Here is an 11306-nt window from a genome sequence, read left to right on the forward strand (position 1 = left end):
AAGTTACTTGCCATGATAGTCAATTTACTCCATCATAATTTTAATTTTACTAGATTGGATCATTTAAATTTAATATTTAAATTACTAACTATCAATTTTATACAATTTAGTGCATTTTGTAAATTTAGCCACCATGCTAGTGGAATAATAGAGATACTAATATGTCATTTATATGAAATTGTTAAAAACTAATTGGAGTATTAAGTTTTGTCAAAAGATTAAATTGGATTGAATTAGAATTGTGAGCACTAAAAAATAGTCCTTAGTAAAAAATAATCAATTTTTGAAAAAAAATAATAATCAAAAAGTGCTTCAAATGAAAATGATTAAACACAAATTTAAAATGAATTTAATTCACATACCTTCTTAACATAAAAAACTTTTACATTATCGGTAAATCACAACCGTTAAATTATTATAGATGTTTGACTTTTACCATAACTACCTCTAAAATCATGTTTATAAATAATTATGACATGCTGATAATGCAAAACATATCTAAAGTCATGTCCATGAATGAATATCTAAAATCATGTCAATGAATGATTGTGATGTACTCACAAATTAAAATTATTATTATAATATTAAATTTTATATTTTATGTTAAATCATTAATTTTGCAAATCTTTTATATAATTTAATCATATTAATTTACATTATGTTTTAATATATGTAAAGGTGTTATTTTAAAATAGTAGTTTACCCAAAATTAATAAATAATATTGCAATCGTGCTTCTCGTTTCATTTCGCTATCTTTCTATTTCGTGAATATCTCTTTTTTTTTGCCGCGACAAAATGCTTCCGTCTTCCACTCTCCTATCCCTCGCCGGACCCGGCGTTCCGGCCTCCTTTTCCGGCGAAATGGGTCATCCCGAAACCAAGTATTCTTCAAAACCCAGAAAGGTTTTCAGTAGTTTGTCCAAAAATGTTATTCCTTTATCATTTATATGAAATTGTTAAAAACTAATTGGAGTATTAAGTTTTGTCAAAAGATTAAATTGGATTGAATTAGAATTGTGAGCACTAAAAAATAGTCCTTAGTAAAAAATAATCAATTTTTGAAAAAAAATAATAATCAAAAAGTGCTTCAAATGAAAATGATTAAACACAAATTTAAAATGAATTTAATTCACATACCTTCTTAACATAAAAAACTTTTACATTATCGGTAAATCACAACCGTTAAATTATTATAGATGTTTGACTTTTACCATAACTACCTCTAAAATCATGTTTATAAATAATTATGACATGCTGATAATGCAAAACATATCTAAAGTCATGTCCATGAATGAATATCTAAAATCATGTCAATGAATGATTGTGATGTACTCACAAATTAAAATTATTATTATAATATTAAATTTTATATTTTATGTTAAATCATTAATTTTGCAAATCTTTTATATAATTTAATCATATTAATTTACATTATGTTTTAATATATGTAAAGGTGTTATTTTAAAATAGTAGTTTACCCAAAATTAATAAATAATATTGCAATCGTGCTTCTCGTTTCATTTCGCTATCTTTCTATTTCGTGAATATCTCTTTTTTTTTGCCGCGACAAAATGCTTCCGTCTTCCACTCTCCTATCCCTCGCCGGACCCGGCGTTCCGGCCTCCTTTTCCGGCGAAATGGGTCATCCCGAAACCAAGTATTCTTCAAAACCCAGAAAGGTTTTCAGTAGTTTGTCCAAAAATGTTATTCCTTTACAACGGCACAGCATCAATGGTTTGAGTTTGAAAAAGAGGAACTCACTTTTGAGCTTTGCATTCGGTAAAGAAGCCAAGGACAATTCTTTCTCGGTATAATTTCATATTGTTGCAACAGTTTTATTCTTTTCTTCAAAACTATATTCTGTGTGTTCAGTTTAGATAGATTTTGGGTTCCATGGAAAGTGGAGAGTTTTGAAAGCATTCTTTAACATAAAATATGTTCATTTATGCAATTTAGATAACCTTGAGGAACCCCTTTTCCTATATAGTTGTTTTTCTTTGATAAAATCCTTTGTCATATATTCAAATTTTATCATATATGTATATAGATTCAAAATAAGATGTTTTAAGGCCTTTTGCTTGGGTACATATCTAAACACAATTTTATACATATGAACAAAGAGGACTTGCTCTGTCGACGACCAATAAAAATCGTGTATTTTGCAGTTATTTTTAAAGTATGGTTATAATAAAGGCTTACATGGCAATATGATGGATTATAATTGGATGTCGGTGTAAAACCATTTTATACTGATAATGACAATGCATCTCTATTAAACTCATACAATATTTGTTTGTTAACTATTGAAGTATAACATAATGTAAACTAATTACTTTAAAGTATTAACTGAGAGAAGGTTATTTTGGTAGTTTGAGAGAAGGTTGTAATGTAAACTAATTACTATGGTTCGGTTATTTTGGTAGTTTGATCATGGTTTTGTCCCAATTTGAGCGGTTTAAAGTAGTTGAACCACGACTCAGAGGTCTCTGACATGCTTGTTGTCCGATTAGGTTTTTAAAACATTGGTTTTATACAGATTGATGATAGATCTCCATGAGTTCCTATGAGTTTTAAACTCCCAAACATCAGAGCTTTTTCCCCTTCCTCTCCTTTTTACCTGTCATCCACAGACAGTGGGATGATATAGTGTCTAGAAATCTTCATTATTTTTTCACCAATCTCGTATCCTTTGGTTAATGTTGACTCTTAGAGACCTGAATTTAACTACTAAAACTGAGAATAGAATCTAGTTCCTTTTAAGGGTTTGTGTTAGTCATTTTATTTATTATTTGTGTGCCAAATAAATTTATAATCACTCTGGTTCAATCTAGTGTAAATTTCAACTGGCTGCTTTGCCATTCAATTCAAATGTAAAGATTATTGTAATCTTTGTCACGTTTTTTTTTTGTGATTGACAATCCTCATTAATGGTGCATAATAAACCGTATAATTGGCAGGATGTAGGTGAAGAAGATACCGATGAGATGTATGATGAATTATTAAATAATTATGGAAAAGTGGTATATAAGAGAAAAGACCAAAAGCCTGCAAGTGCAGAGATTGACGATGATGCTGAAAGCCTATCATGTAAGCTGATAAGAAGTTTTGTTAATTAATTTGCTTCTAGGTTGTTCACATTATTTTTGCAATATGTCATTTTGAATATTTTTGTGCCTTATATTAGGTTTCTTCTTAAATTTAAGAAGAATAATCTTTCAGACTATCTAAAGTATGTTAAATTACACTTGGGATTCTTGTAAAGGAATTTAGAATTTAGTGGTCTGAGAAGCATTGGTCCATAATGTTGTTGTTTGACTCATGTAACCGACTCCACCTAGTAAAAAGAATAATTGTTGATGTTAAATTATCTAAGGGTAGTTTTCGAAGAACAAAAACTAGAACTGTTTTTCCCAAGACTGATCATTTCTTTTCATTGATTTATGTTTGTTTGATTTCGCTATACATGTGGATTCAGTGCCATGCAATCCTCCTTCTGTAAGATCATATTGTTAATTTGTTTTCCTTTGAATATAAACATACTATCTAGATTAGTCTTTGTTCTTGTTTGTAAAATGACTAAAATCTTGAATTCTTTGTAATTGTATTTGTTCGACCGTTATCAAAACTTGTTAAATTTATGTTTATACGAATCTACTAGAGAGAGAGAGTTATACTTTTGTGTATCAATCAATCACTATCTAATTGTTGAGTGTAAACTGTTGTGTGCATCTAGTTGCTGTGGAAATGGCGACAGTTGCAAGTGAGGTTAAGGCAGGGGATATAAAGGTATTGTTTGTGAAGCCACTTGTTTACTGGACTCGATTTTTTATCATAGCTACGGCATTTTCTCGTCCCCAAATTGATGCTATCGGGTATGCGACCTGTCATTGATCTTTTTATGTTTATCTAGCAATCCTTGAGGATTTTCTTTTTACTTTGCTAAAAGAAAGATATATGTTTAATTGTATTTATATTGAATTTTAGGTCGAGAATAAGAGATCGAGCTGAAAAGAAATATGGTAAAATTCCAAATGGGGACACAAAACCCAACTCATGGACCCTATTGGACTTCGGTAAGTGATTTTACGATACAATAGTAGAACCTCTACTTCTTTGCATTTTAATTGAAGAAAATCCCTTGAAGTTTGGTATGGTACTTCTAGAAGATCTTCCAAAGATTCACCAGCAAAGACATGTTGAAATTTTACATTATACTCTAACAAGATGCATAACCAGAAGCACGAATGCAACATAATAGCTCAACATGATTCTCCCCCTCTTAGATTCCTACCAAAACCTTATAATAGTCTATATCTGATAGAGTATTGTAAAATAGCGGCTAATCGGCTATAGGAGCACTATAACGCTATAGCATAGTGAAATTTGAACAAATCACCATTGTTTCGTTCCACAACGCGTTGTTTTATAGCAGCTAAAGTTGTGCTATAGCACTGTAGTGTGGCGAAATTTAAACAAAATCACTATTTTCTGCAATTGACAACATTGATGTGACATTTATCTGCATTCACGATGAGAGTTCACAAGTTCAATGGGTGTAGGCAAGGAAACATGAAAAACAATAGCCATATCTTGTAGTATCTATCCATGTCGGTCACTTCTTACTAACACCTAGGATGCTTCTAGTTGTATTTTACAATTTTGTTCACCTTTCTTTTGAACTATTATACCAATGGAGATGATCATACCACAAAAATAAAATAAGGTTAATGGTGTTATTTTATTATATATCTACAATGACTCATGTTAACTTTAAATATTAGTTCTCTCTTTTGATTTAAGATTTATGTTTTTATATTAATTCTATATGAAATTTGTGATTTATTATAGCCACATCGAATCGTAGTCCATGTGTCTTTTGCTCTGATATCCAGATTGTTTGTCAGCCGTGTTTATGAATACTGTCTGATCCAGGTTTGCCTTATGATTGTTTCTTGATTCATCACACAGGTGATGTTGTTGTCCACATATTTCTTCCCCCACAAAGAGAGTTCTATAATTTGGAAGAGTTTTATGCTAATGCAACAGCGGTAGAGCTGCCTTTTGAAAATCAACCACCATTTCGCGGTTGAGGGAAACCTATGATTCATTCGACGATGCAGAAAGTCGATTAATTGAGATAGCTTTGAGATGACCAATAATTGTTGCCGGTTTCGGTCTGTTTACTGTATGATGTAAACAATTCTATACACTTATCCACACAAGACTTTTCTTGGGTGAAGAGTGAAGGCTCATTCCATTGCACAAAGGAAAAGGACAGAATCAATCAATTCAATGCATTTAGTTTCTTTCTTAGCATGGTATCTCTACTAAGAAAATTGTAATAGACGGGGTTTGGATAGAGGGTTGTAAACTAGGAATCTAGATTAGAATTGTTTGTATTTCTCAACTGATATTGTGAATCTATCTATATTTATTTGGTATAGTTTGAAATTATTTATTGTTCTCTAAAATATTTGTTTTCAACTGTCAACATGGTGTGACACAAATGATAGATGTTTGAGTCTCTTAATTATTTAGTAACGAGTTCGATTTTTGACTAATATGTATTAAAAAATTATTTAATTTTAATTTCTTTTCAAAATTAATTAATTACAATATTTTGATATAATAAATTCTTTAATTTTAAACAAACCATTTGAACTAATCCAAGTAAATTATTAAATTAGTTATTTAAATTGATTTAATAATTATTACAGAAAAAAACAATGATAAAACCTAAGTTACAAAACAAGTGCAAAGATTGCAACGAAAAAATTACCATAAAAGAACTGCATTATTATACCATAAGAAAGGTAACCACAAGAAAATTGAAGTTAAAAAGAAAAATCTGCATATATAAAAAGAGAGAAGGACAAATAAGGAAAACACAAAAAGTTCACGTGTTCTCTCCTCTTTCTTTTAGGAGCGGAGAGAAGAAAAAAATGGTTGGACCCCACAGTAATATACCCTCTTATTCTTTGCAATACCAATCAGAAAAAATACTGTATTTGTTCGTTTATTCTTTTGCGTATCATTCTCTCGTCTTAATTTCTCACGTACCAATCAAAGCCTAATGGCTAATAGTCATTACAAAGTATAATAATAGAAGTAAGCACAAGACATTACAAATAAGACAAAAAGTTCGTAGAGCACTACACGATTCATACAAGTAGTGGAATTTCGACCAAAAAAATAATACAAGCAGTGGAATAAAAATAAAAAGAAGATAAAATTGGGTAAAATGATTTTATTTTTCAAAAATCCAACTCAACTCAGGAATTAAAATCTTATAAAATTAGATGTATACCTACCGAAAAAGAAAACGACTAAAATTTGAATTTTTAGAATTTATGTAAACTCTGTTTAGAGAAAAGTCAGTTTAATCACATCTATTTTCAGTCAGAAACTCACTATTAGAATGAATATTGCTTATAAATTTTGAATTTTTAAATTTCATATAAGTTTAGCTCAAGTACATTTATCTCGACTTAGTTTAAGTATATATAAATAAATTTAGTTCATGTACCGTTTATAAATTATGAGTTTTTAAATTTTACTTAAAATTAATTGAAATTAATTTAGGTAAACTCAATTCATATTATGAGTTTATGTAAATTTAATTCAAATATGTTTACATAAACTGAACTCATATATCACTAATAAATTCTGAGTTTCTAAATCTTACACAAACTCAATTTTATTACATTTACTTAAACTCAATTCAAATAAATTAATATATGTTTAGTTTGAATATGTTTACATAAATTTAATTCTACTATTATTACGTACACACAATTGAAATACATCGACTTGAAATTTTGATACAATGTTAAGAATAATTTGACCAATTTGAATTTTTTAAATCTTATCAAAAAGATGTAACTTTGAAATTATGAGGATGTAACTTTGAAATTATGAGGTTAAACTTATATTTGTATTGAAATGAAATCATAAGTGATCGACACAAATGGCTAAAACTTCGGCTCATCGGCTCATATCCGCTAACTTGAGTTCAAGTCTAAAATCCCACAATTGATCAATTGATCAATTATACGTAAATTTCATAATGAAATTTGTGATTCTCCTTTAAATTTCATTATAAAATTTTGAGGTATGCCTTCCCTAATTTAAATTTTATTATATACCAAAAAAAATTATGAAGCTATTAAAATCTATACCCTTAATTTTTTTTATCATCATTACACTTATTTTATTTCTCTGAAGTGTCCTGTCAACTTAACCTAGAAACAAACTTGTTTATTGTTCATTTCACTGCCACAAATTTCTTTTAGCTTTTGGCACACTTTTTTCTTTCATATAAGGATAAATGAGAATAAAGTAGTTCTTGAACTGAGAAAATATTTTCTGACCAAATTTCGCAGCTACGAAGAGATTATAATGGTAGACTTTTTTTTCTTCCTACAATTATAATTAAACAGCATAAGAAAACATATTAAGCCACATTTTCACATAGCATTGTACGGTAATACATTTTCATAATGCGAAGACACTAACCTAACAAAGCATGCTGGAATGCTACTTCATCACATAAAGCTATGGTATCCATATTCACACAAATTGAATGCCTTTCTTTCTACAGAGACTTGCTGATAGTCATTGCATTCCTTCAGGCCAAAATAGACGATTTGTGCATAATCCCGACCGAGTAAGAGGAGCTCAAAATTATTCTATAACCTGTCGTCTTTTCTTCGTTTGTTAGATTCTGGATCTGGACAGTAAGACCTCCATCAGCTTGAGCATTCAAGTCCAGCTGCGTCTACTCTCCAATTTGATTGGATCGGCGTCTCATAATCTTAACAGGTTCTAAGACATCTACAATAGAACATCTACAGAATTCAATGCAGCATGCGTCTCTTTCATTTTCTTCAAAGGCTGCACGTTGGCATATATATAAAGACATGCATATACTCAAAAACCTAGCCACAAATAGGTTCAGAGGCCAACACAGAACTATAGGCCTATCCTCATAAGACCTTCACAACTTGATAACATGTTGTCCATGTGTTGGATATCAGGGGGACTGATTCCTGCACACATCAGAATATGTACATTATGTTAATATCACCAGAAAGAAAACATAATTTAATTGTTAAGTTAATCATAAACAATATAATAGACCTCAAACTTCTCAGACTTAAATGGACCTGAAACAAACAAAATTCACTGCATCACAATAATATTATTCTGCACAATTCTAAGAGGCCTCCGTAAATCTAGGCAATGCATGTCACAGTTATACGACCACATTTGTTCTGATTCTTCTATCCCATCTATATGGCTTTTCTACTCATTCAACTCTTCACTCTTTTCTAACACCCATCGTCTTTTTGATGTGCAAAAAAGAATTCTGATTTTTTTTACTGAAAGTGTAACTCTGCAGCATCAAATGCATTAGGTGGTGAAGAGAATTCTGTTAATTACAATAATGTGAATTAATAATTAATGAGCATTTGAGATGCAACTTCCGTTAACCTTTTCATTACCCTGAAAACAAAATATGCATATCCTAAACATTGCATACATCACACACAATTCACAACTATTTGACTTGACAGATATATAGATACAAACTAGAATATCCATGGTCATATGGGCATGAAACTTGCAAAAAGATAGTTATCAGTTACAATTAAAGATATCGAATTGTTGACTAGCCTGTCTATGTTTTGATGCGCTTCTGTCCAACCAGGTTCATATGCCTCAAGAAATCCCAGCTTCGCCTTATTAGGCAAATCATGGGGATGGACGAATGGTACTCCAGGTGGCCACCCTATCTCCATTCGTATATTTGCACATGGGCTGTCTAGAGTGTGAATGTGACTTTCACATTCCTTGAGATTACAGAAGCGCAGCTTGATGCCTTTTTTATCTGCAATGTCTTGGACTCTTTCTTTCAAAACTCTTTGTGCCTCGAGCCTTAACCTCTTGGAAGGAGGCAGAGGTTTGCTTTTAGAATTTTGCTTCCTCCTCCGTATCAAAGTCTTCATAGATCCTGTACCAGCATTTCATCGATCCAAGGACCTGCCGTTAAAAACTTTCCACTAAGGACTACTTTCAAAGTACAACTGACACTACTTCAACATCAATACAATCAAAGGAAACAATGAAAAATTTCAAGAACTACCAAATACAGGCATCTAAGTTTAATATTTCGAATATCAGGAAACAATAAGCATAAGCTACAGTTCTTCCTGAACAAACTGGGCATGTCAGTGGTCCTCCTACAGTTCTTTGGAAAGGTACTCTATCTACTAGTCCAATTTATATGTTCCCGAGCTTCCATCATTTGTCAACATCATTCAATATTTTTATGTCTACCTTGTTTTCTATTCCACTTCCTAAAATTATAAGACATTTTCTCACTTAAGCTGGAGACAGTCCATGAGTGATGATATATTGCTTGTAAGGATAGTAGTAGCACATAGGACTTACTTTCTCTTACCCTAGCCGGCAAAAGCAGTTTTAGACTTTTAGGTTGTTTATGGGAATATGTTGTGAAGGTTGGACATTTTGCCTAGATGATTAAATTGACAGTCTTAAATTTCGCCTAGTTGTGAAAGGGAGACTAAAGCGTATGGCCATGATTACAATGATACATTTTCTCTAGTAGCAAAGATGGCTTATGTTAGGAGCACAAAAAGGTTTAGCATTCATTAAGTTTTCAATTTTCTCATCATATTTCTTTCCGTGACTGGAGGAACGGATGTATTAAACTTGTTTTCGCTTGATCACATTTGAATATGCAAAGATTCTTACAGTAAGAAATGATAATATTTCCTCCAAATTCTATTTTCATCAAAACTCTAGAAAGCCTATAGCAATTGGAAACCAACATGGGCACAATTCAAAATCAAGTATGTTACTAAATTCAGTTTTGAAGAATATTTGGCCTACAATAATGAATCAAATTCCAAGTATAATTGTAATTACAATAACATACCGTCATGTGTTGGTTGGAAATTGAAGCACTGGAAAGCAGGTCTGTTAAAAAGATTATCAGTTGGATGAGATCTTTGCATAAAATCATCCACAGGAACAGGAAGCTGGAACTGAGCTTCAATTCCATAACCTGCCGCTCTCATTTCCGAACAATCAAGACTAGTCATCGATTTAGGCAAAAGTTTGAACGCTAAAGAACACCTGCCATACATATTAGCCTCCATATTAATCTCGGTTTTGTGCAATGCAGGGTTTACATATCCAGCCGTTGCTTGATAAAGAGCAAGCCCAGGATAAACAACAGCTTCTTGAGGCCCCAAATCACCATCCACAAGAATCCACCGACCTTGATAATCTCGAACATGTAAACCCGCCCGATCGGACTTAACAAGCGATATCAAGCTTTTATCAACTTGATGATCGTGATCATTATCAGGATACATAAGCAACTGACCATCCTCTTGACTAACTATATTATGATGTTGCTGCTGCCCTTGGAATGAAGGCCTAGCATGGCAACAAACAGACAAAACCGAAGAAGAAATCTCTCGATTTCTCAAAGGAACATTATCCAATATCTCTACAAACGGAGAACTCCTCAAGTTCAAATGAAAGCCAATGGCATCAAGAATATCCCTCGCCGCCTTTCCAAATAAACCAAAAATATCAGACAACCCCGCAGGAGGCAACTCAATCGAATTATTCGGTTCTAAAGGCGTTAAACCCGGTCTATAATCATACATTTCTTGCCATAAACTCGAATCAGCATAGTAACCAGAAGTTTTACACCAATCATGAGAATCATCATTACTACTAGTATTATGAATTATATCATGAGGTGGATATGTTTCTCTTTGATGAAAATACAACCGAGCCGATTCTAAACCGGATCTTAAAAGAGCAGCATCAGTTGATGGAAACTGAATAATTACAGCAGAAAACTGAGCTAGTGACTGTGATAAAATTGAAACTGAAATTTTATATGAATCAGTGGGTAACCCTTCTGATGGAACTAAATCCGTGAGCTTTACACGACCTAATGATGGTAAGCCAGTGCCTGCCATGAAATCACCTAAACCTAAACAAATGGAACCAATTAATTGATCTTAGGTCAGAAATTTATATACAAATTAATCTATGTTGAAAAATTAAATTTGTGAATGTAAGTAGAAGAAAAACCTTGTGGACGACTTGGTCGGTGTTTGTGGCGGCTGAGGAGAAACTCCGAGTGCGTTTTCCGGCGAGTTGAGTTTCAGTTGGTGCTTGTGGATTGTGATATTGGTTTTTTTTTTTTTTTTTTTTTGGTTTGTTGGGGGGTGCTAAGTTTTGTTTTTTTATTTTTTTT

General features: G+C 31.9%; 2 protein-coding genes across 2 annotated transcripts; one reads left to right on the forward strand and one right to left on the reverse strand.

Moving 5' to 3' along the window:
- The first annotated feature begins 1477 nt into the window (after positions 1-1477).
- Positions 1478-5472, forward strand: LOC101499435 (protein Iojap, chloroplastic). The gene is made up of 5 exons (XM_004488772.4): positions 1478-1809; positions 2959-3088; positions 3735-3873; positions 3986-4074; positions 4970-5472. The coding sequence occupies exons 1-5, from the start codon at positions 1573-1575 to the stop codon at positions 5089-5091; spliced, it is 717 nt and encodes a 238-aa protein (XP_004488829.1). The 5' UTR covers positions 1478-1572; the 3' UTR covers positions 5092-5472.
- A 1972-nt stretch (positions 5473-7444) lies between these two features.
- On the reverse strand, positions 7445-11277 carry LOC101499742 (uncharacterized). Its single transcript, XM_004488773.4, has 4 exons — positions 11141-11277; positions 9963-11039; positions 8678-9014; positions 7445-8049 (listed from the first exon to the last, which is right to left on the reverse strand). Exons 2-4 carry the CDS (start codon positions 11023-11025, stop codon positions 8034-8036), a joined length of 1416 nt encoding a protein of 471 aa, XP_004488830.1. The 5' UTR covers positions 11026-11039; positions 11141-11277; the 3' UTR covers positions 7445-8033.
- Positions 11278-11306: the final 29 nt, after the last annotated feature.

The sequence above is a fragment of the Cicer arietinum genome, chromosome 1 (genome assembly GCF_000331145.2).
Source record: "Cicer arietinum cultivar CDC Frontier isolate Library 1 chromosome 1, Cicar.CDCFrontier_v2.0, whole genome shotgun sequence".
NCBI classification, from domain to species: Eukaryota; Viridiplantae; Streptophyta; class Magnoliopsida; order Fabales; family Fabaceae; genus Cicer; species Cicer arietinum.

What these genes read in the sequence shown, in the direction of transcription:
- LOC101499435 (XM_004488772.4), top strand. Translation starts at nt 1,573, where the DNA reads ATGCTTCCGTCTTCCACTCTCCTATCCCTCGCCGGACCCGGCGTTCCG. An exon ending in CCCCAAATTGATGCTATCGG is followed by an intron (nt 3,874 to 3,985) that starts GTATGCGACCTG and finishes ATTGAATTTTAG; the next exon opens with GTCGAGAATAAGAGATCGAG. An exon ending in ATGGACCCTATTGGACTTCG is followed by an intron (nt 4,075 to 4,969) that starts GTAAGTGATTTT and finishes TTCATCACACAG; the next exon opens with GTGATGTTGTTGTCCACATA.
- LOC101499742 (XM_004488773.4), bottom strand. Translation starts at nt 11,025, where the DNA reads ATGGCAGGCACTGGCTTACCATCATTAGGTCGTGTAAAGCTCACGGAT. An exon ending in TTTCCAACCAACACATGACG is followed by an intron (nt 9,015 to 9,962) that starts GTATGTTATTGT and finishes ATGCTGGTACAG; the next exon opens with GATCTATGAAGACTTTGATA.